At 37.2% G+C, this 26,057-nt stretch overlaps 1 protein-coding gene across 1 annotated transcript in view; it reads left to right on the top strand.

Moving 5' to 3' along the window:
* Positions 1-26,057, top strand: part of GRHL1 (grainyhead like transcription factor 1) — a 79,228-nt gene that overhangs the window by 41,462 nt on the left and 11,709 nt on the right. The window contains exons 9-14 of the mRNA XM_036751804.1: positions 7,954-8,112; positions 13,623-13,674; positions 16,935-17,074; positions 17,599-17,636; positions 22,924-23,015; positions 25,638-25,723. Coding sequence (XP_036607699.1) covers positions 7,954-8,112; positions 13,623-13,674; positions 16,935-17,074; positions 17,599-17,636; positions 22,924-23,015; positions 25,638-25,723 — 567 coding nt within the window. The remainder of the gene's footprint in view (positions 1-7,953; positions 8,113-13,622; positions 13,675-16,934; positions 17,075-17,598; positions 17,637-22,923; positions 23,016-25,637; positions 25,724-26,057) is intronic.

The raw sequence follows: 26,057 nt of genomic DNA, 5'->3' as shown, positions 1-26,057 counted from the left end.
CCTGGACTAGATCATGGCTCTAGTTTGTTCATCTGTTAGATAAAGGAATTAAATCAAATTATCTCTAAGGTCCCTTCCAGTTCTGTAATTTATGAATATCAAAGTGCAGATGTCATTGAGAAACCTCTTCTACTGAGGCATCTTAAGTAATATTAGGAAAGTAAACCATTCTTCTTCCCACTCCCCCCCCCCCACTTTCTTCATGGTATCTTAGGGCCATAAATTTAGATAGAAGGGATCTTAGAGACAATTTAGTCTAATTACATCCTTTTATAGATGAGGAAACTAAGACCAAAAGAGGTGAGGTGACCTGCCTAAATTCACATAGGTAACAACAGAGGTGGGAGATTTGAACTCAGGTTTTCTGACCCTAAATCTAGTGTTATCTTCACTCCATCTACTTTTTTCTCCCCATTTCTTTCTAACTCTCTCTGATTTCCTCCCTTAACATCCGATAATCCTCAGATCTGCCAGTGTCATCCAAAGACATTGTTTTACTACTGACATTCAAAGCTCAAGAAGGTGTTAACCCTTAAGCTGAACAATCTTTTCTTCCTTAAGACTCCCCTGAACCTGGACCATAAAACTTCAAAGCACTCAGGATGCTGAATGCCAACATTACCCACTAGGTGGTGCTCCCTTGCTGCAGATAAATCCTGAACCAAAGCTAACTACTTGAAATCGGCAGTTTGTTGTGCTCTGAAGCAGTGCATTTAAATGTAGTGAGGCAAAAATCACAAAAAAATAAAATTAGGCAATGATTTACTTTCTAAAACATTCACCTCATGGTTTCTTTAAAGATTAAGCTGTTCCAGAACATTTAAAATATGGTTCAACTTACAATGACCATTGTTTAGGAAGAGTCTACACAAAGTTAAATGCAACTGTACTGTACTCCTTTAGGCCTTCCCTGTGTGCATGTGCTCACATGTATAAAGTACATAGTAAAGATATAGCAAGGTGATAGGATATCTTACGTTACTTTTAATGAAATAGAATGAATTCCACTTGGGGAGTAGAATCCTAATAACTTGGAATGTGACTGTTCAGATCATTTGCTGTTAGCACAAACTTAGCACTGAATTACTATTGAAGCATTATCTAATTCATTTTGGGGGATCCCTAAAAAAAGATTAGAACTTTGTTGAAGCAACCTTGAACTCAGTAGTTTGTAACTTTATGTAACAATATTCCCACACCTTAAAAAAAACCCCAACTCATCGTGCCTTTGTCCACATTTTTTATAAAATAATATGTAGAAATAATTTTCTTAGCTCAGATTCTATTCAAACAAAATTAAGAATTTATTGCAATTTTATAATACAGAAACATCTTAAAAATACAATAAAATAATGTAACAAATATTTGTGGAATTCTTTGTTAATATTTATAACTTGAAACATCACCCTTAAATATGATTATTAATGTGATATATGGGCTCATTTTTTGGGCATGAAGTTTCTCAAAACAGGGAAAATATAATTGCAATTTCTATTCATAACTATCTTTATTAAATATTCAAAAGTGAGTTCTTTATCTTTCTAACAGCCATATGCATTAAACTCACACAAAGTTGCTACTGACAGTTAAAAAAATTGTGTTTTTAAATGGCCAAAATATAATTAGATTCCCATATACAAATGGTTGTTTCAGTGTATCATGTCTATTCAAATATATTGTACTTGTCTATGACATTTGGGTTTCTTGTTTATTCATATTTAGAATATCAGAATTTTTAAGATGAAAATTGCTTCTGTAGATTAGTCATAAAATCACAGAATCTGAGAGATGAAAGAAACCTCAGGAACCATATAGTCCAACTAATACATGAAAGATATACCCTGTATGACAAGTCTGACAAGCAGTTAGTTATTCAGCTTCTGCTTGGAAACTTCCACAGAGGAGGAAGCACTCCATCATCTCTTGAGTCAGCTTATCTAAAGTGAGGAATTTTTTCCTGACATGAAGTCTAAATTTGCCTTTGCAAATTCTGAAACTTTGTAACTTTACATTCATCTTTATTGAATTTCATCTTATTAAATTCAGACCTGTTCTCCCCAAGATTCTCTTGGATCCTGACTGTTTTCCATTGTTAGCCATAAACTCTGAGTCTGGCCATTGTTTTTGGTTCTTCCTATTGGGTCTATACAGACAAGTCTAATTCCCTTTTCTCAGGGGGGAAAACCTTCAAATACTTGAACACAGCTATCATGTCTCCCATGATTATTTTTTCTTGAGTTAAACCATGCCCAGTTCTTCAACCAGACCTCATATGTCATATACTCAAGGCCCTCAACACTTTGGTTGCCCTCCTTTGGACACTCTCTAACTTGTCCTTTGCAGAGAACTTAACCTAGTCCTCTCAAAGAGGGTAAAGGGACTATTGCTTCCCTGTTCCTGGAAACTATGCCTCAATGTATTCCAAGATTGCATTAGCTTTTTTTGGTTGCTACATCACACTGCTGGTTCATATTGCACTCATAGTCCACTAAAACCCCCAGATCCTTTTCAGAACAACTACTATATATAGTTGTGCCTTCCCCAAATTATACTTATGAAGCAAAATTTTTTATGTCTAAGTGCAACAGTTTATATTTATCCTTTTAAAATTTCATCTTATTAAATTCAGCCCAGTTCTCTACCCTTTAAGGAATCTTTTGGATCCCAAACCTTTTTCCCAGTATGTTAGCTATCCTTCCCAGCTTTGTGTCATCTGCAGATTTGATCAGCGTACCACTGATGCCTTCATTCAAGTCATTATAGCACAGAAGCAAGCCTAGAGCCCTGGGATACTCCACTGGAGACTTCTTGCTGCTTTGACATTGAATTGTAAACTTTGAGTCTGGCCATCTAACGAATTCTGAACTCATCTGATCATATTATTGCCTAATCTATATTTTTCCATCTTCTCAAGAATATTATGAGATAGTTTGTCAAAAACTTTGTTAAATCTACATAAACTAGATCCACAGCATTCTCCTCAGTACTAGTTGAGAAATTTTATGGAAAAAGGAAATGAAGTTAGTCTTTCGTGATAAAGCTTTACTGCTTTTTTGTAATCATTGCTTTCCTTTGTAGATAGATATTCACCAACTTTTTAATGAACTTTTCTAGAATTTATCTCAGGAATCAAAGTAAAGCTCTTAGCTTATAGTTTATAGACTCTGTTCTTTTTAAAAATTGGGACATTTGCCCTTCTCCAATTTGTGTCACCTCTTCCATTTTCCATGATCTTTCAGATATAACTGAAAGCAGCTCAACAGTCATGTCTGACAGCTCTTTCAGGATCTAAGTGTATATAGGTCATATAAGCTAGGTAAATTGAATAAATCAATGGTATCCAAGTGCTCTTTTATTATTTCCTTATATTAGGTATTGACTCCCTGTAGACAAATGATTAATAAACAGGTCTTTACTTTTTTCAGTTTGATTTTTAAGATGGATTTTTTTTAAGTTGGGAAACAAATATTATTTTATAAATGCATTAATCATAGCTTTAACATTTGCATAAATTCAATCACTGTATCTTTCTTGACCAGAGCATGACTGATTTATTTAGAGGATTTATTTTATTTATGTATTTAATTTATATTAGTCTATTTAGAAGAGTCAGTTTCCTGCCCCCAACCCCCAAATATCCAACATATATACAATTTTCAGAAGAGGAAACTTTTATTATAAAATGAAATTGCTTCATTTTTATTATGACTAAGAAATTTAGCAATTTCTTCTTTTAACTCACATATGCTTCAGAGTACTTTAGCAGAAGAAAGCCAACGTGTTTTGAAGTAATAGATATTTCCTATGCTCTATTCCTGTATCATCACTTCCTGAGTTCAAATCTGGCTCAGACACTTGTGTGTCACATGCTGAGTGACCCTGGACAAGTCCCTTAACCCTGTTTGCCTCAGTTTCCTCATCTGTAAAATTAACTGGAGAAAGAAATAGCAAATCTTTGCAAAGAAAACCCCAAATGGGTTTACAAAGAGTTGGACAAGACTGAAAATCGCTGAACAACAGCAATTTCTATACACAGCTTTGTACCGATTTTCCTTTTAATGGGATGCCTTTTGTGGTGTTGATTACTCTTGCTACAAGTTGAAAATTTCATAGCTCCTCATTCATATTCTTAATGCAAATGATTGTGAAACATGCAGTTTATCCATATTTTGTGAGAAACCATAGCTTTAACTAGTATATATAGCCATGTAATTTTTCCTGAGATGAACTGAGTTCTATCATTGTCATTCCAATATAACTCTATTATGTCATATTCATTAAAAATCCATTGGTCATTCTGAAAATTTCTCATCGTTTGGCATTGTAAGAAATAGTCTTGCAAAATAACACCTCCCCTAACAGTCTCAACATGTTGTACATATATAACCAAATGAGCATCTCTCACCACAGTTATTGCTGCAATCGCTTTTTCATTGTGAAATGGGAAGATTTCAGTTTCTCAGGTAATTGATCAAAAAGGTTTTCAGGCGCATGGACAATCCTCCTTCCCACTGTGTTATCTGCCAGTGCATCCATTTAAAACTGCTTTGCCCACATTTCACAGAGCATCATTTTGCTCATATCAGTAGGTGCAGGTAGTGCTGATATTTCCTATCGAATGAGGCCTTTTACAGTTAACAATTCTATAGGCAACCCCTAAATGATGCAAGTAATCCTCTTGGTATCACAGACATGGTCTTCGTGGGAAAAATTGTTTTTGCTTATTAAAAGCATCCTCTGGAAAAAGTTTTTCTCTTGCCTATATATTCTGCACATATATTTATCCTACCCTTAAGAAAATAATCTCTATAGACATTCTAGCATTACTTTCATTTTTAAAAATTGTAGTTCAAAAAAAACCCAGCTTATTGTACTTACCAGATTGTATGGTATATACCATATCTGTGGTAAAATAAAACAATTTTCTGTACTTTTCATTTCTGCACAAAGATTGTTTAATTGTGAGTTTGCTTACACATTTCACATGAAAATACAGTAAACAGCATGTTGACAACCCATCTCTGTCATGAGCCTAAGTCAGCTGACAGTGGCAGATCCCACTTATGTAGAATATTAGGGCCACCCATTATAGCAGTTTGAATGAGGGCTTTCTCTGTGAGTTTGAGAAATTTTCAAAGGAAAAGGATATTTGATATTTTTCTCCAACACATTTTAATTCCTACATTTAGCAGTAAGTGCCTTTCAGAATGAGGGCTCATGTGGTAACTCAGTTTCGCTGCTACTGAAGAGAAAAGGAGAAGACTGATGGACAAGACTGTCATGTGAAAATGAACTTTAATGCTGTCTAGAGACAGGAATGGAGAGGGCTGTGGCCCTTCCAGTCTGCAACTAGATTGGGGCAGGAGATGATGTGGCTGCTCCCACAGATGACTTCTCAATTTTCCCCATTTGTACAGGAAAAGTTTCCTCTCTGACACGTTTTAGGGATACTTTGCTATTTTAGGGGATGCCAAGATGGTGATTTAGTGTAGAGCAAGGTTTTATCTGTTATCTCTACTTTCAGAGTTACCATTTGGGAGATGAGGGTATGGAGTTGGAATGTTTCCTAATCTTCTAACAGTCAGCTAACAAGGGGATATAGAGCCATCTCATTTGTAATCTCAGGCACTATGGAGACATTTGGGCCTGGGGGACACTTACCTATGAAATGATAATTGAATAAACTGGGGCGAGAACTTCTTGACTGGATTTGGGGCTGAGTAAAAAAGGATGAGAAGCAATTACAATACAGAGGTCTACAATATATTAGCCAAGTAATATGGATAAGAGTCTTCCCCAAAAGATTTTCCTTTAAATTGCTTGGCTACTGCCAAGAGTGTGATTTTTGGGATGTCCTCTCAAGCAAGGATCTAAGGCCCTCTGACAGGGCCTTTTATAACTTTTTTCCTTTGGCAATCTGTGCTAACTTGGCATATGAATGCTAACTCATGTTCTATAGGGGAGAAAAGAGATTAACAAAAGGGGGGAAAGCCTTAATTATTAATACAACTATGTATTAATGTGTGTATGGATAGTACTTGCAGTTACAAAATTCTAAGAAGCAAATATATCCCTGTACACTTCATAAGTTCATATAAACAATAAGCCAAAAAGTATAAAGTGGATCATGACAGTGTATATACAACACCCTGTTGAGTTTGGGCATACCATATTAAATAATCTGTGTTATAATAAGTCATTTATACTACGGATATGAGTTATTATGGTAATTCCTTTGTTTCTATGTCTCCCAAAGTGAGAACATAAGAAATGGCAAGTACACTGGTTGTTAATAGTAATTGTAACTAACTCCCACTAATATTCAAGGTTTGATTCGCCATGTTAGTTTTGCTTTTGTTGTCTTTGATTTTTTTTTTTGCTACTTTGATTTTAACTTCATTAAGGGTGATTTATTTATGTAGGATTGTATTTTAATACTTTTGGCTATTGCTTTGAATATCCCCATCAGAGTTTGCACAATAGGTTGGAAAACTCTCCCTCATCTCATTAAGGGCTAGTTGGAGATAGTATGGATTGATGTTTGTTCCTTCAGCATATCACAGGCCTGCATAATATATGGCCTGCAGACAGTATGTTGTGCAAGCCTATTTTACATCCTTTACATTTTTCGAGGGCTGTCCAAAATCCTTTACGGCCCATGAACCATATGTTGTGCAGGTCTGCCATATCAGGTCTTTTGAAAGTTTTTTTTCTTTTTTCATGGCATTTGAGACAAATCAGTATGAGATCCAGTGCCATTCGGTTGTCTAGAAGATTTCATATCCATTTTGGTAGGACTACCATGAGAGAGGAGTCTTTGGTTTATGAGGTACCTTTAATTTCATGGCCTTACTTGTTAACAGACTATTGTTATATCGTTTTTCATCTGAGTTTCCATGACATTGCAAGTGCAAAGTCATAAGAATCCAAATTCTTTTCCTCATTTTTCCAAAAATCCTCCATAGAGAAACTATAGAATTTGCTTAAGGTTTTCTTGTTATTTTGGTGTTTTTAGAGTGCCACTATGAAAACCAAGAGGTACATATGTTGTCTTTCAGACTTTAACTGGCTTTAGTTCTTTTCTGGCCTTTCATGTTCTCAATAACATCTTTCATACCAGTTCTTGAGAATAAGTTGTCATTGGAAACATCCCACAGTTTACTTATACCTAACATGCATGTTTCTCTTGCATTTTAGTTTATTGTATTTTTAATTCTTCTGAGATTGTTGTGTTCATTATTCCCAGCCCCATAGCATCAGGGAGGAGAATATTGGTTAGATGGGATTTTTTTAAATTTTCAATTTTTTGCCAAGGACAAAAAAATCCATCCTATATATACATATGTATATATACATATACACATACACACACGTACGTATACACATACACACACGTACGTATACACATACACACACGTACGTATACACATACACACACGTACGTATACACATGTATATATACATACATAGAAAATTAAGCATGGAGAAGCTTGTGATGGATACCAAAGAGATGACTGTTCAAATTGCTATTAGAACTCACACATGCCTTCAGTTGGGTACACTTTTAAAGACTGTCCCATTGGAGACTCATCAGGTGATGAAAGAAGTTTAATCCAACTGACCTAATCGACAGTATATGGCCTGAAGGATTAAAGTAGTGGTATGCAGAACCACTTGGAATTTTTCCTTTTCCCTTCTATCATTCCTTTGACTAATGAATATGTTAATACTAATTTTTTAAAAGAATTCCCTCCCCCATATTTTTAAAGCTGCTTTGTAGAAAGCTAATGAGGCATAGTTCTTTAATTTAAAATTAACTTTCCTAGCTATGTCACTGAAATTAATTCTATCGTGGCTTGACCTAAGCATGGTACTTCAGTAAGCTGTTCTAATTGTGACAGTATGACTTTGTATATGACTTGTTGTTTATGGAACTTTTCCTTCTTTTTGTAGGTTTTCATCTCTGTGAACTGCTTAAGCACAGATTTCTCCTCTCAGAAGGGTGTGAAGGGGCTGCCCCTTAACATTCAGATTGACACGTACAGCTACAATAACCGAAGCAACAAACCTGTTCACAGGGCTTATTGCCAGATTAAAGTCTTCTGTGATAAGGTAAGATCAGGTGTGGGAGAACTTCAGAGTACCTGTTGAGCTTCCTTTGGAAACCAAGCTGCCAGTCCAAAGTCCCTTTCACTTGTATGTTGGATTTCACAATATTAAAAAGAAATCCGAGAACCAAGTTAATAATATTTAAATGAATGCACTGAGGACCCTTAGACAGATAGCTGCTGTTTTCTACTTCAATAAGTCAATTTTTTCTACTCCAAAAGCCTTCCTTTTCCTTTCCCCTTCCCCAGACACTTTTTACCTTAAAATGAAGTGCAGAAATTACAGTAATTTAGAAATATTTACATGTCTACTGTGTGCAAATGACTATACTGGGTGCTGTAAGAATATATAAAGAAGTAAAACATTTCATGGAGCAAGAAATTTTAGCTGGGTCTTGGAGGATAAATAGTATGTACGTAGAGTCAAAATGAAAGTAGTGATTTACCTTAGTTGTCGATAAACAGGAGCATAATTTCTCATCTAAAAAGTTGGAACGTATACATTGCCTAGCATAGAATATGTTAGGAGTTCTCAACAAGTGTTTGCTGTTTGATTTTTTATTAGCATCAGTTTGCTTCAAGGACTATGAGATATTGATCAAGACTATTTCAGGAGCGATGATCGGATAGCTAAATGCTCTCAGATTTACAAGGCATTTTGGCAGTTCCCTTTTGATAAAACCTCCTTATATAAGATTTTCAGAGGGTAGAAGATTGATCAGTCAACCAACAAGCATTGATTGAGAGCTTTCTAACTGCTAGGCATTGTTCTAAGTACTAGGGATATACAGAGACAGAAGTGAAAAAGTCCAAGCCCATAAAGAGCTCACCTTCTAATGGATACCTAAAAGCTTTTATTGCTGTCAGAGATCCAGGCTCTCAAGAGCCGTATAAAGAGATGCTCAAAATCGTTATTAGGGGACTTCATCAGCTTCCTTCTCATTCCTGAGAGAGTATTCTGTTTTTAATTCATATAACATGATTATATGATTTTATTTTGCAATGGACCTGTAAATTCATTAGGATAGAGAACTCATAGTAATGAAATTCCCCCTGCTAATGCAGATCAGGCCCTTCTCTGCAGCTTATGGTCTTAGAGTTACCTCAGATACCAAGAAGCTAAGGACTGTGCCTAGGACCACATCACCCTAAGTGTCAAAGGTGGGACTTTGACACCAATTCTAGTTGAGGGCAGCTTTCTCTCTCTCCAATGCCACGCTGTTTCTCACCGTTACTGTAATCATATGTATTATAGCTTATGTGCTTGATTCTGTTTATTTGTATGTGTTTGGTTGTTGGGTCATATCTGACTCTTCATGACCCCATAGACCATACTTGGCAAAGATACAGGACTGTTCTGCCATTTCCTTCTCCAGTGGTTTAAGGCAAATAGAAGTTAAGTGGCTTGCCCAGAGTCATATAGCTAGTAAGTATCTGAGGCTGGATTTGAACTATTTTCCTGACTCCAGACCCAGTGATCTATCCACTCAGCAGCCCAGCTGCCCCATTTATTTATTTGTTTGCTTGTTTATTTATTTATTTATTGAAGGATAAACTTTGAGGGCAGGGACTGTATTTCATTCATCTCCCCAGGCCAATCCAGTTTCCCCACCTTTGCCAATGCCCATTTCCTAAAGTACAAGTCTGAATCTATTCAGTAAACTCCAGGGGCCTTACCTCCTCTGTGTGGCATTTATAGTGCTTTGAATCCTGTTCCTCTACCACCTGTCTCGTCTGCTTACACACTGCTCTCATTCACACACTCCTTGATGCAATAATTCAGGCCTCTGCCACACATGCCACACTCCATCTCCTTTGTCTGGACCTTCGCATGGGATGTCCTCTGTTTCTCTTGGGCCCTCCCTCCTCCCCCAACTCCTGGAATGTTTCCCTTCAACACTCCCCTCCTCTACCACTTTCTGAAGATCCCCCACCTGTTCATGCCCCACCTCCCAAAAGTTTCTTTGACTCATCTTGTCCCTCCCCTGTAAAGTCTTATATGTGCATGTATTGTCTTCTCCATTTGACCAAAAAGTTCTTGACAGAAAAAATAGTCACCCTTTTGTAGCTCCAGCACCCAGCACAGTGTTCTGTACATGGTAGGTGCTAAATACTGCTCCAATGAGAGATTGAAATGAATAGACCAAGAAAATTTAAGTTTCATTATTTGTCTAAGATGACTCCTAAATGAGTGGTAGTCACAAGATTTAGAAAGCATTTTTGTTCATTGTGTATGTCATTCTGGGGCTACAAGGGTAATGACTCTAGAATGTAAAAAAAAAAAAAAAGGTATCCTAACCAACCAAACCAATGGGTTTGGAACAACTGACATGATTTTATTGCAGCCTTACTGCTTTCCAACTTATTTGTTTATTTTAATCACATGTAATAAGAACTCGATAATATCCCAAATCTTGAAAAGCATTACAGATGTTTAGCTAAGATTGAATTATTGTAGTTACTAAAGAAAACAGCAGACAATTTGATATGTAGGAAAATGTGTGGTTTGCTTTTAGTGGTGCTTTATGGACGGTACCCCTGGGGTTTCCTGTTACAAATACCAATTTAAAAGATGTGAATTAAAGCTTGATTTAGTTTTTTGTGTCCCATTTCCCCCAAAAGAGTACAAAATACCTTTCAAAGAAATTTTTTTTCTTCTTTCCCACATCTCTCATGGAAACCTAGTCCCATTTGTATCAGGAGAACTACACTGGACAGGTGGGAGAGAGGGGAGGAGGGAAAACAAGGGGAAAAGATGAGACTTATAGTCCCCCATTACCCTATTTTATGTTATGCAAGCAAAGTAATATGATCCTTGAAATTATAGGTCACAACATAAAAGATGGAATCGTTTTCTCAGAAGCTTTCATGCCCAGTTTTGTAATCTTAGGTCACTGAGGTGAAATCCTTAATGAAAAAGAAAATATTACATTTTCCATGCTATGGAACTTATTTCCCTAATGTCACCATAAACAGAATTTGAAAATATTCTTTAGGATGTTACAGGTATCTTTCTGGTTTCTTTTTGTTCTGATTTTAGCTCCTATGTAACTCATCCGATAGACACTCGACAAATATTCATTATATTTTCTGGACATTTTGTAAACATTAATTGATGATTAAAGTTGCTTCCTTTTATTTTAGGTTAATTCTATTATACCTCCTTTCTTCTATGAAATGATCTAAATGCCTCCTTGACTCTGTCTCTTGTTGAGAATTAATTCATCTCTTGTTGCGTGCTTATCATCCCACCTCTCCATGTTCATGCTGACTCGGTACACATTTTGTGCCTTCCGCCTCTGTTTTTAATGACATAGACAAAATGAGTTTCTTTCATCCTATAGAAGTACTTTGTTTTTCTCCTAGGATTAAAATGTCTATACATTTTTTAATATAGACTACTTTGTTAATGATTAGCAAGTCAAAATTGGAGTTTTTTGTTAGTAGAGAAACTACTTCTTTGAAAATATTCCTTTTAGCTATATAGTACTTTTCTTGGATGGAACATTATTATTACAAATCTGTTCTTGCACCAGAAGAAATCAGTGTTGCAGAGAATATTGAAAAAAATTTGGACCCCCAACAAGTAGAGATTTGGCAGGAGCCCTCTCTGATGAATTTATATGTTTTCCTAGTGCTCCATAAGTGAGAAAAACTTTAATGAAGGCCATTTACCACAGAGAGCTTTTCCCTGGAGTCAAAATTGAATTGAATTAATGTAAAATTAAGTTGCAGCCATACAAGAAGATCTTCAAATTAATTTCTTGAGCCATGTAATTTTAGATAAAGAATTGATGTAATTACCTAAAGATGTGTTTGTTTTTCTTAACTGTCAATGTTGTAGTAGGTTGGATTTTTGAAGTTTTTTCTCCCTACTACTTCGGCCATCCATGAATTTGATTTCTCCCCAAAATAATTATATCTCTTTTGCTTTTGAAATCCTTGTAGTACTCCCATCTCCATTCTAATCAGGTAACCTAAAGCTGGTTTCAGACATTGTCCGTCTCTCTGGGTAGTATGATAATTAAATGCAGGCATGAAAATTTCCTACATTGAGCTTCTGATTTTTGGAGGGTATGATTAATCAAGTCCTGGCTTAGTCTCCTACTACTAGCGTGGCTTTGGGCAAATGTCTTGAGTTCTTTAGCCTTTAGTTTTCTAAACTGTGAAATGAAGGGTTTGAACAAGATACCATCTAAGAATCTTTGGTCTATGGTCCTATCATAAAATCTCTGTGCCAGAAGCGATTCAAAGGTCATCTAGTACATCTAGTACAACTCATATCTAAGCAGGAATCTTGTCTTACAGCATCCATGATAAGAACTCCCTGGTGGGGAACTCATTACCTTTTGAGGTAGCCCATTCCACTGAGTATGTTGTTAGCCACTCACCCACACCTCACATTACAGGAGAAGGAGACTGGTTTCACTTGACCAGTCTGAGCCTTAAAAAATGACTATTCCATTCATTAATAACTCATTACAGTTATACCCTAAAGCACCTTTTATTTTGAGAAAGCCTTACTAGTGGTTTCTTTCTATTTTATCATATTTATAGAAAGCCCATATCTTTTTTCCATTTCACAAGATATTTGTCCCAGAACTTCAAATATCAAATACAGATTTACCTACATTTGAATTTTCACTACCCTTAATCTGCTCTAAAACATTTAACAAATTCACTAATGTGGCATCTAGTGGCCAAGTAGGAAACCATAGGCTATTTTTTTTTAAGTTGAGAGCAATTGTCAGGTCAGTTTGATAGTTTTTAATGAAGCTCATTACTTCAGGAATATTTATCTAGACAAAAAGAAGATATCAATTTAAAATTCACAGGATGCTTTTTGAAAAAGGAAACCTGGTTGGTTCCCTTTAAATTGCTATGTTTTCAGATCTTTTCAATGTACGGATCAATTTAATTTTTTGTCTCTTCTTTTAAAAACAGTTTGTTATGCAGGATTTCTGATGATGTAAAAAACCAAAAATAGAAGTTAGAAATAAAGTTACTTAAAAATAAGTTTCAAGGGGGCAAACACAATTTTTCTTAAGTATCGTGAAGAACATATTCATTTTAGACCAGATTTATTATAAAGAAAATTTTTTGGAGGGAAAGAGGATTATATACATATGTATATACATACATACATACACACATACTCTCTATTTCTATGCCTCTTATATATTCAGTATGTATAATATAGTTGCCCACTAAGCTAGTAGCTCTGATACTAACTTACCGTGTTACCTTGGACAAGTTACTCTTCTGCAACTTCCTTTTCCTTCTCTATAAAATGAAAATGTTGGACTAGATAGTCTCTTAAAGTCTTTTCCGTATTTAATAATCAGATTCTGTACATATACAATCATTCTGTACAACTTAAAACTTAACTTTACTATTCTAAATGGTGACACTTTTCTCCAAAGAAGAAGTTGTATTTTCCTTGGTAAGAAATAAAGTCAGACTGTTTTTGGAGAAGACTGGACAGACAATAGCACTTTCTATCTTCTCTGATAGGGAGCTGAACGGAAGATCAGGGATGAAGAGCGAAAACAAAGCAAAAGAAAAGGCAAGTGTACTGACCCCAGCTCCCAGTTGAATGCCTGTAAGTAGAAACGTTTCCACCAAGAGTTTAAGACTTTTCCCATTTCCCATGCAGAACCGTGGCTACAGTTATCAGCCCCTAAAAAACAAATGTCAACACAATTGTGGGTGGTTTTACTGGTTGAGAATGAGGGTGCTGTTGTAAAATGCTTCTTTCTCCAGATAAGGAAACTGAGGCATGCACATCAGCAATTTGACTGGGACCCACGGAAAAGATACATACATACATACATATGTGTGTGTATAATCTTTTCCTGTATATGAACATATTTTTATTATTTTTTAAACTAACAACTTTCAAAAATTTCTTAACTCTTAATGGAAATTTTAATGTGCTGACACCTGTAGGTTCCACAGTTGTTCTGCTTGGGCATTTCATGAGTAATAGTAATGATCATAACAGTACTATTAGCTCACCTTTATGTAGCATTTTAATGTTTCACAAAACACTTTACTCACAACAGTGCTTTTAGTAGATATGATGCATGTGCTATTATTCCTTTTTGAAAATGAAACAATCAAAGCCCACAGAGCTTAGGTGATTTACCCAGGGTCACAAAGGTAGTGTCAAGGCTCAAGCTTTGGTATCCTGACTCCAAATCCAGTCTTCTTTCTACTAGTCAATCAGTAAATACGTATTTACTAAGTGTCTACTATGTACTAAGCACTATTTTAAGTATTGGAGATACAAAGTTAAAGACAAAAGACAGTCCCTGCCCTTGAAGGGCTTACATTCTGGTGGGGGAGACAACATGACAACAGGCATGTATGAACAAGTCATATAGAGGATAAATAGGAAATAATCAACACAGGGTTGGGAGAGGCTTCCTATAGAAGATGGAATTTAAAGGAGGTCAATAGGCAGAGGTGAGGAGGGAAAGCATTCTAGGCATGGGAGATAATCAGAGAAAATGTCTGGAGCCAGGAGATGAAGTATCATGTTTGGAGAACATCAGTGAGGTCAATGTCACTGGATCAAATAGTACGTGGTGGGGAGTGACTGGTGTTAGGTTTAAGAAGACTAGAAAGGTAGTGGGGGCTAGGTTATAAAGGGCCTTGGATGCCAAAAAAGATTTTATATTTTATCCTGGAGATGATAGGGAGCCACTGGAGGGGTGTGTGTGTATATGTGTGTGTGTGTGTGTGTGTGTGTGTGTATGTTGTGTGTTGTGTATTCATGTGTGACATGGTTGGACTTGCACTTTACAAAAATCACTTTGGCAGCTGAATGGAGGATGGACTTGGTCGGGAGAGACTTGTAGCAAGAGAGCAAACATTTTGTCTATTACAGTAGTCCAGAGTTGAGGAGATGAGACTCTATGCTAGGATGGTGGTGGTATCAGACGAGAGACAGGGACATATCTGAGAGAAGTTGCAAAGGTGAAATCAACAGGCCTTGACAACAGATTGGAAATAGGGCTGGAGAAAGAGAGAGGAATTGAGGATGACACCTGATTTATGAACTTGAGGGAGTGGGAGGAAGGTAGTGCCTTCAGTAATAATAGGGAAGATTGGAAGAGGAGAAGGTTTTGGGGAAAAGATAATGAGTTCAGTTTTGGACATGTTGAACTTAAGGTGTCTACAGGACATCCAGATTAAGATATCCAAAAAGCAGCTGGAGATGTGAGACTGGAGGTCAGCAGAGAGGTTGTGGGGGATAAATAGATGTGAGAATTATCAATATAGAGATGATAATTGAATCCATGGGAGCTGATGAGATGACCAAGTGAAGTAATGTAGCAGGAGAAGAGAAGAGGGCCCAGGACAGCCATGATTAGCAGGTGTGAACTGAATGAAGGTCCAGCAAAGGGATGGTGAAGGATAGGTAGGAGAACCAGGGGAGAGTGGTGTTCTGAAAACTTAGAGATAAGAGAATATCATGGAAAAGAGTGTGATCCATAGTGTCAAAGGCTGCAGAGAGGTCTTGGATTTGGCAGTTTTGGAGAGAACAGTTTTGGCTAAAGGATGGGGTCAGAAGCCAGACTGTAGAGAGTTAAGAAGAGAGTGAGAAGAGAGGAGTAGAGTGCCTTCTGAGGTTGTTTAGCTACAAAAGGCAGAACGGATACTGACATTCGATAGCAGGGATGGAAGTATCAAGGTGAAGATTTTTTGAGAATGGAGGAGACGTAATATGTTAGTGGGCAGTAGGGAAGGAGCCAGCAAAGGGAGAAATTGAAAAGGGAGAGGATGACAGAGGGGGCAGTCTGTTGGAGGAGATGGGATGGAATGGATCCCTTGTGCCAGAAGTAGGGCCACCTTTTTTGTGTGAAACAAGGGTGAAGGAGATAGTGACAGAAGACATCTGAGTGATGTGAGATGAGGAAAAGAGGAGGAGAAGGAGCTCTAGAAGAATGTCCTCAGCTTTTTCAGTAAAATATGAAACAAGGTTCTCAGCTGAGAAGATGAGAGGTTTCAAGAGGGGTGCAAAGGTTTGGAAGAGGCTCTGTGGAGAGCGGGATGGTACATCAGGCTTTCTCTTCTATTTGTTTTATACAACTAGTTTTCATTTTCACACAACTTTTTAATCTACCTATGGAAAGGAAAAAGAACCATTGCTACTTCCTTGCTGCTGTTTTCCATGCCAGTATGTGTGTTTTTAAGCATTTTTTTTTATTTTGAACAGGCTGCATGAATCAACACATCAGTCAAGATATTCTTATTGCAACCCCTCAGTGAAAGTTCCTGATGCCACTTTAGAGGACAGCTGTGTATATGGCTAGGATTATTAGGGATGGTTAGTAATAGGGAAGTTATAGAGAATGCTAGATTTAACGTTTTTGAAGCAGGAAGAAAAACTTGTTTGCTCTCTTTTGCATTTGGTACATTTTGGCGGTGAAGAGCCATATGCTAATAGTAGGACAGCTGAGGTTAAAGGGATTTTCTGTCTTATTTTCAGACATTTGCAACAATTTTTAACGGATAGTTTTCAGACTAGAACTAAGTATGCTTGGTCTGTGTTCTCTTTTGTTGTTTTTGCTATTATTTTTTCTCTTAACCTTGATAAAAGTCACACTTTTGGTTTAGATTTTGGATACAGCACATTCCCTTATATACAAACCAATTTGTCTTAGTCCCCAGAATTGAAACTTATGCCACAAGCTAAGTATGAAAAGCCCTATGACCTATATCTCATTTTGCTTGTAAGTGACTTAGAATATTGTGCAGTGTACATCCTGGTACCAATTTTTATATTAAAATTTGCTCCCTGCACCTATTCTGTTTCAGGTCTTGATGTTAAAGTGCCTCTGCTTCCATCCCACAAAAGAATGGACATCACAATTTTCAAGCCCTTTATCGATCTTGACACTCAGCCTGTTCTTTTTATCCCTGATGTGCACTTTGCCAACCTTCAACGTGGGGCTCATGTAAGTGACAAATCTTCTAATCTTCGAAGTGTCTTAGGGTGTTGTTTGATTCAGTTATTTGTGCTTTCAGTGTTATTATAAGTAGGCACTTTTCTAGTCCAGTTCATTCATATTAAGTAGAAGCTCAAACTAAAAGGAATTTGACTGCCTTTTAAGAGTTAGCCCTTCAGAATATTCAGTGGAAATAATATGACACCCTCAAAGATACTCATATATCTTAGAAATCCAGGATGTATTTCACTTAATTTTGTTTCATTAGTGTGTAAATTTGGATTCTTGTTTTGTGTCTAGCTTATTTTAAAAGATCGTATATCATCACATTGGGTTTCTAATTAAATGGATGGAAAAGAATGCAAATGGAGAAGAGGCCCATAAACACATGGTTCTGGGGAGAGTTGACTGAATGAAATTTGGTTCCATTTAGTCAGAAATCCAAAGATATTTACATTTTGACTTAATAAAAAACCATTTAAATGCATATTTTTGAGTGTATTTTAAGACAATCTATTTTGTATTTTCTAAAGGTTCTTCCCATTGCCTCAGAGGAGCTGGAAGGTGAAGGGTAAGTTTTGCTTTTCAGTATTATTAAGATTATATGCTTTAAAGTTAGAAAGTACCATTGAAATTATTTAGTCCAGTCTCTTCATTTTATAGATGAGGAAATTGAGTGCCAGAAAGGGGCTATGATTTACTCAAATCTTTTGACTCCAAATTCAATGCTCTTTCTACTTCTGGGCCAGCTTTATCCTACCTTTTTGAGTTCAGACCACTTTTAGAATTAAGAGCAATATAGATATCCAAGATGATAGCCTTTCTCTTTTAGTGGGGCAGAAGTTTCTTATTACTAACCATCTAATCATTAGCATATAAGCTTTAGGTCTCAGGCTGCATTTGGCTTTTCCCAGATGTGATAGAAAGTAGTTCTTTTTAACCAGAATTTTATGTACTCTCCATTCCCGAAATGGATAATCTGTAAGAAAAACTGAGAAATCAGAAACTTCGGACATTACCACTTATTGCTAGATGATCAGTAACTGCTGGGTTTTTGGAGCCAGTGATCTCAAACATTTGGGAATTGTTCCCTTTCTCCTGGTTTTTCCCTTCCTCTCACTTCTACCTCTGAACTTGGGCTTAACTTTTTCCAGTGCATCTGCCCCCTGCCACCCAACTCAGTGAGCCCAGTTATAATGCCCTTTTGACCAACGCTGTTTACAAAAACAAACACATGATACGCACAATTACAACATTTAAATAGTTCTGGGAGAAATGAAAGCATATAGCACAGATTATTATACAAATGCACAAAAGCTTTTAGTAATCTTTAAATTACTGTGAAGAGTATGATGTCTTTATTATTGCTTTTGATAGCAAGGCTTCTGGAATAATAGCAACTACACAGATAGACTTCCAATGAGTAGTCTATTATCTATAACTTTCATTTTTTTACTACCCCTCTTGTTAATACCCTTCAATCTCTCTTCCAATCTACTCTACAGAAACAAAATAGCTTTTTATTTATAAATAGTATGGCTCTTTCTTAGTCCTGATTCTCTTTAACATCTTTGCAACATTCAAAGTTGTTTACTGCCCTCTTCTTCTTCAAATCCCTTTCTTGGCTTCCACAATGCACGCTATTCAGGTTTTCCTCTTCCCTCTCAAACTTTGTCTCCTTTACTGGTACTTCTTCCTCCCCATATCCATAAATGTAGATGTTCCCTAATCATCAATTTTTGGCTCCCTCCTTTCTGCATTAGGAAGGCAATATGATATAGTTGAGAGGACACTACATTAGAAGTATTAAGATGTGGGTTTGATTTCCAACTATGATGCTAATTAGCTGTGTGACTTCAGAAAAGTGATTTCATCTTTCTGAGCTTGTTTGCTCATATACAACATAAAGAGTTGGACTAGATGGTCCATGGTCTCAGGTCATTTTGAACTCTAACATTTTATGATTGGTCCCTTCAGAGAGCTCATCTCCTATGACTTCAACTGCCACCTCCATCTTTCTGTCTCTCCTTGTCTATTCATTCTTCCTCTGGTGCCTGCAAGCACATTTGAATCTCCTCCATCCTTAAATCCTTTATTATATTCTGCTATCCCTACAACTGTCATCCCAAGTTATTCTTCCATTTCTTGTCAAAACTCTTTAAAATAATTATCTACATGCACTGCCTTTACTTTCTCGCAATTTTTTCTACATTCTACCTTCCAACTTTATCACTTCACTGAAACAGCACTTTCTAAGGTCACCAATGATTGCCTTTTCTCCATCTCCATCTTTTTTGACCTATCTACATACAGTTGTTGGCCACTGATGTCAAACTCAAAGGGAAGTGGGGATCACTAATGTGTACGTGAGTATCTCTGCAGGCTGCATAGTGACTTACTTTTAAAATGTAACATTATCTAGGCTTTATTGTATTTTTATTTATTTTGTTTAGTTATCCCTCTTGGTGATGACTGTCAGATTAATATTTTCAGCCCTTGTTTCTCCTGAGCTCCAGCCTCTCATTGCAATTCTCTATGGGGCATTCCAAAGTAGATATCTCAAGTTCCAAATGTCTAAAACTCTCCCTCTCCAAATCTACCCTACTTCTGAGCTTCCCTATTTCTGCCAGGGCTGAGTCATCCTTCTAGTCACCCAAATCTTTCTCCTTCTCTCTAGTCACACAGTCACCACTCTGGTTCAGGCTGTCATCACCTCTTTCTTGAAATTTCAATATTCTCCTAATTGATATCCTTGCTTCAAGTTTCTCCTGGCTCTAATTCAACTTTCACTCAGGTGCCAAATTGATTTTCCTGAAGTACAGATCTGACTGTGTCACTTTCCAACTCCATAAACTTCAGTGATTTTCTGTTACCTGAATGATGAACATAAGCTCCTCCATTTGGCATTTAAAGCCCTGTACAACCTGGGCCCATCCTATCTTTCCAGCCTTATCATATATAACTTCTCTAACATACACTGTCGTTCAGCCAGATTCGCCTTCTTAGTGCTATTCCTGTGCTGCACTCCATCTTATGTCTCCATGTATTTGCACCGGCCGCACCCTGCCTGGAGCGTCCTCCCTCCTCGCCACCATCTCTCAGAATCTCTCGTTTCCTCCAAGGCCCAGTTCAAGCACCATCTTCTATGTGATGCCTTTTCTGAATCTCTCCTTCCTCCCTCTCAAAGCTGGTTCTGTACTGTCTTCCCCAAATTATCTTATATCTGTCTGTTTTGCATATAATAATACATGTAAGTGTTGTCTTTCTTTGCTAGACTGTAGGGTCCTTGAAGGCAAGGACTACTCTCATTTCTTTCTTTGTATCCACACTGCCTAGCACAGTGCCTAGTACATAATAGCTGCATAATAAATAGTGTTAATTATTCCCAAATCAATCTGTCAGTCAATCAGTAAACATTTATTAAACTCCTACTACATGCCAGGCATTGTGCTAAGTGCTGGGCATACAAAAAGAGGCAAAACATAGTCCCTGCTCTTAAGGAGCTTACAATCTAATGGAAGAGACAACAGGAAAATATGTGTGTGTGTGTGTGTGTGTGTGTGTGTGTGTTCACACACACACACATACACACCCACAAGCTAAATACAGTATAAATAGGAAATAATTCAAAGAGGGAAGATGCTGGAATCAAGAGGGTTTGGGGCAGCTTCTTATAGAAGGTAGGAGTTTAGATGGGACTTAAAGGAAGCCAGGGAGGTCAGGAGAACAGTTGAGAAGGACGAGCATTCCAGGCGTGAGGGATAGCTCTGGTCTCTCTTCTAAATCTAGTCCCATATTCTCAGCTTCCTGACTAATATTTTCATTCGTTTATCAAATAATCTGTATGACTATGGGCAAATCATGTTCTGTTGCTGGGCCTTAGTTTCCTCATCTGTAAACTGAGAGGGTTGTGCCAGATAATAGCTAGAGCAGCATCTTACTCAAAGTTGGTAATCCTATTTTTGGCATGCTTACCATATGCCAAGCCCTCTTCTCAGTACTGTGGGGAACACGAAGATACATAAAGTGCGATCCTTTCCCATAAAGAATTTAGCCTTGGATGTCCTGCTGTCACTTCAAACACTTGCTTAAAATGAACTTTGTCTTCTACCCCAAACCAGCATCTGATTGCCCTATTTCTTTGAATGACATCATAGACTCCTGGAATGTTAGAGCCCAAAGAGGCAGAGATAATTTAGAGTAATCCCCTCACTTTACTGGGGAGGAAACAGAGGTCAGAGTGGTTACATGACTTCAGTGCATCCTAGATTTGATGCTGGAAGGGACCTTAGACATAATCCAGTCCGACCGCCTCATTTTACATATGGTAAAACTGAGTCTGAGGGAGAAGAAGCAACTTGCCTGTGGTCTCACAGGTAATAAATTTGCAGAACCATGATTCGAACCCATTTTTTTGTGTGTGATTCTGGATCCATTGCCCTTTCTTTTCTTCTTATAAAGTTTTATTGATGCCTTTCACTTTTTACAGAGCCATCATCTCCTGATTACCACCCTTAACCCCTGCATCGAACTCTCCCTTTTAAGAAAGAGAAACACCTAAACACAACTGACTGGCAAAACCCCTGCCCCGGTGGCATATGCATTGTGCTCTTGTAGTCACATGCCTCCCTGTGGTGAGAAGGGAAGTGTGTTTCATCCAGACCCACACTCTGTTACCCAAAGTCAAATGGCTGTTGAGTAGCAGAGCTACTTCCCAAACTCCAAACTTTAGTCATCTTTGACTCCTTCCTTCTCACTACCTATACCTAATCATTCATCGGATCTTAGCAATTCTGCCTCCACAATGTCCCTCCCCTCCCCTCCATTCCTTTCCTTTTGTCACCGTTTTAGCTTAGGCCTCATCACCTCACCTAATAGGACCCCAATTGGTTTCCTTGCCTGGGATACTCTGTTGACGACTCTTTTTCAAAAACTTTCAGTGACTCTCCATTAAGAGGATAAAGGTCAAATTTCTTAACCTCACACTCAAGGCTCCTTATAGTTTGACCTCTATCTACACTTCTAGCCTTAAACTCATAGAATCATAGATTTAGAGATGGAAGACACCTTAGAGGAGGTTGTGCAGTCCAACCCTCTCATTTTATAGTGGAAGTAATTGAGCCCCACAGAAGTCAAGTGACCTGCCCAAGGTCACAGAGATGGTAGCACATGGTAGAGCTAGTCTCTGAATCTAGGTCCTCTGGCTCCAAACCTGGTGCTCTTTCCACTGTACTACACAGCCTCCTGGATCTGTTGCTAGTCCTTTGCTGAGCCACTCACTTCTGCCAAAGCACCTGGCGTGTTAGCCCTTCTTTGTGCCCTTTCCCCTTCCTAGAATGTCTTTCCTCAGGCAAATGTCCATCCTTCAAGGTCCAACTGAAATCTTACCTTCTCTAAGAAATCTCCACTGACCACTCCACATAGATGTGGTCTTTCCTTTTAAGGGAGTCAGTGTTTTTGTGGTAATAAAGAGAGCTGGACTCATTGTCACGATATTTGGGATCTAGCCCCAGCACTGAACAATTGGGTGACTTTGGGTTCTCTGGCCTCAGTTTTCTTATCTGTAAATTGGAGGGTTAGACTAGACTCACTGGAGTTAGAGCTATAAGAGGCTTCACAATCTCTTCCAGATCTAAACTTCTATAATTGTGTTAATCATTTGTTCTCTAATATTGATTATCTCTTTTATGCATATAAATCTCATTTTCCTAACTGTATGTTAAGTTCCTTGAATGCAGGAACCAAATTTCTTGCTACTTTGTAAGTGCTTTGCACATGTAAAGCATTCAGTAAATTATTGTTATTTATATTTGTTTTATTGCTAAGGGCACTAACAACATAGTTTGGGTTAATTTCAGGTCTAACATGAAAAGGGGACCATATGGAACTGAAGATGACTTTACCAGCACACCTCCTGCTAAACTGACCAGGATAGAGGAACCTAAGAGAGGTTTGTTTACACTAGACATACGTGCAGCACATTTTGTGTTGGAAGAGAGATTTAGCCAACTGATTTATGTGTTAATGTTGTCATTCTCTGATGGGGATGATAGTTTGAATTTATATGGTACTTTAAGCTTTGCAAAGTGTTTTTTACAGATGGCATGCGATTTGAAGATCCATTGATGTTTTAATTATAATAATAACAAAGAAAGTTACATGCCATGGGCATGACGGGAACACTTAGCCCACTTCCTTGAACCTGGAGCTGTCCTCTGTAGATTCTTCTGAGCATATCAAACTGAAATTTGGTTCTTTAGCCAAAATATCTTGTAGTTCAGCAATGATTTATTGCTTAGAAGAAGAGGGGTCTCCCTGGAGGCAGACATTAAGTCATGACCTTGCTTTGGTATTTAAATATGAACATTTCATAGTAAGGCATAGGCTTAACAAGCCAGATGCCTGCACAAAATAGGATTGGGCACCATGAGAGCTCCAAGAATAGTAAATCATTGACTGTGCTGATACAGTCATGAGAATGGGCATCATTATTATTGAATATTAGATAAGTTAAAGCCCTGCAGAGAAGAATGCTATGTAATCAATCATTCAGTACTAAGACATTCAGTTGAAATGTTGATACTGAGATTAGTCAATAAACCAGAGTAATTAAATTCTTGCTTCAGATTCACCCATGCAATGGCACCAGTTTGGCTGTTCCACAGCTGCAATCTCTGCAGGGAATAATCACAGGGGCTGGGACACTCATTTCAATGCTTTATCATTTTAGGTTAATTAAAGGAAAAGGGAATGCTAAGATTAGAAATTTCTCTGCATTTCATTAGCTCCTTTTTTTCCCCTTCTCTCCCCATCTGCCAGAAGTTTTATGTGAGATTATGGGAAAGGATATCCATGAGTGTGAGCATATTTCATATTCTTAATCCTTAAATAGTGAGACTTTTCCCTTTTTAAATACTTTCTGTGAAAAATATAAAAAAACTTAATATATACTTCTAGGGCAAAACACTAAACTAGAAGATAGAGAAGAGTAATTTATGGGCTAAAACTAAAACAGAATATATTCACTACCACAGCCAACACACATTAGAGAAGGAGAAACTGAAAGACTTGGGAATGTTGTGGATGTGAATATGAAAATAGAGACTCATGGAAACTCATAGGACTAAAAGGAAATGTAAGAGAATCAACTAGGCCAGGCCTCTCAAACTCAAACCACATGTTTGATTTATTCATTCAAAATTAATGAGTTGCTTTCTTTATGTAAGGCACCATATGTGACATGAGAGATAAAAACCAAAAGAAAAAAGAGAAACATTGCCCCGCTCCTAAGGGGCACATGGTCTATTGGAGGAAATACGACATATACATAGATAAATATAATAGAGGGTAGAGATTGCTAGGTGGTGCAGAGATTAGAGTGCTTTTCTTGAAACCAGGATGATTCATATTCCTGAGTTCAACTCTGGCCTCAGACTGTGTGACCTTGGGCAAGTCACTTAACCCTGTTTGCCTCAGTTTCCTCATCTGTAAAATGAGCTAGAGAGAGAAATGGCCAACCACTCCATTATCTTTGCAAAGAAAACCCTAAATGAAGTCACACAGAGTCAGACATGACTAAAAATGAGTAAATAACAATAATAAAGAGATGGGATGGAAGCAAATGAGAAATCAAGACAAGGTGATCTAGTAATATTTAAGGACAGGCTACATGGAGGATTTGGTACTTGAGTCTTGAAGGAAAAGAAGGATTTCAAATTTCTATCATTAACCAGTTTATACTTCTTTCTAAATGTTTGTTCCTCCCACCTTTACTCTATAATAAATGATAAAAAACTTATCAATCTAAATTCATATTCAGTCAAGCACACGGAGAAAGCAGCCCTTATAATTCTTTAGCTTAGAGGCTATAAGCAGCCATCTATGGATTTGAGGGTTTTTATCTAGTTTATTGCCAGCCTTTTATTCTTCCCTCTTCCAGAAAGACTCACATTGATACATTCCCATTGCTTTTGTAAAGCTGTTCCCCCATACCTAGAATTCACTCTGCCCTGATCTCTGCACTCTTAGAATCCCTATTTCCTTCAAAACTCAAGCACACCCTTCAGTATGACTCCTAAATCTCTCCCCCTCCCTGCAGCTGTTAGTATCTGTCTCCCAAAATTACCTTTCATTTCTTTTGCATATACTTATGTGTACATATTTTCTCTCCCCATAGAATATACGTTCCTTAAGAATAAGGACCAATTTATTTTTGTCTTTGTAACCTCAGTGCCTAGCATAGCACCTGGTATACATAATAAATGTTTGTTAAAGAGTGATTGATTTGCCATAATGAAGACCTGGGAACAAGGGAGGATATTCCGTATTTGTTCTGTGGTTAGGGAATTTTTTCCTCAAGTGTTTAGAAAGTTAAAATAAAAAGAAGTTGAAAATTGAGTAAATTAAGGCATATTTTGTGTGAGTTAATGTGTGTCAGCTAACACACATTATTAAATAAGTTTTGTTTTAGTTTTAGCCCATAAACACTTTTACTTTCACCCATATGTATTTTGGAGGAGACATCAGTGAAATTCATCTTTTCTCTACTTGCCTTCTCCATGTTGACTTTTAGTACTGCTCTATGTTCGAAAGGAGTCAGAGGAGGTTTTTGATGCACTGATGCTCAAGACTCCGTCTTTGAAGGGCCTAATGGAAGCTGTAAGTAATATTGTGCAATAACAGTAATACTAGAAATTGTTTTTTATCATGGGCTTAATAATGATAAAAAACACAAATATTTCAATATAGAAATAACAAGAAAGAGGACTGTATAAGAAATTTTGAACTCTGTTACATATTGTGTGTGTGTGTGTGTGTGTGTGTGTGTGTGTGTGTGTGTGTGTGTATCCGTGTGTATCCACAGGTAGCTTTGGGCTTACAGACTCTAAGTCCCAGTATTCACAAGTATATATATACTTTAAGAAGACAGTAACAAAATTGCTTTTTGTTTGTGTCCTTTTGTACATTTTAAAAATTTTCTTCTTTGTGTTAA

Source organism: Trichosurus vulpecula, chromosome 3, assembly GCF_011100635.1.
Source record: "Trichosurus vulpecula isolate mTriVul1 chromosome 3, mTriVul1.pri, whole genome shotgun sequence".
Classification (NCBI taxonomy): Eukaryota; Metazoa; Chordata; class Mammalia; order Diprotodontia; family Phalangeridae; genus Trichosurus; species Trichosurus vulpecula.
Note: the sequence above shows the minus strand (reverse complement) of the source record. Positions and strands in the feature narration are given on the sequence as shown.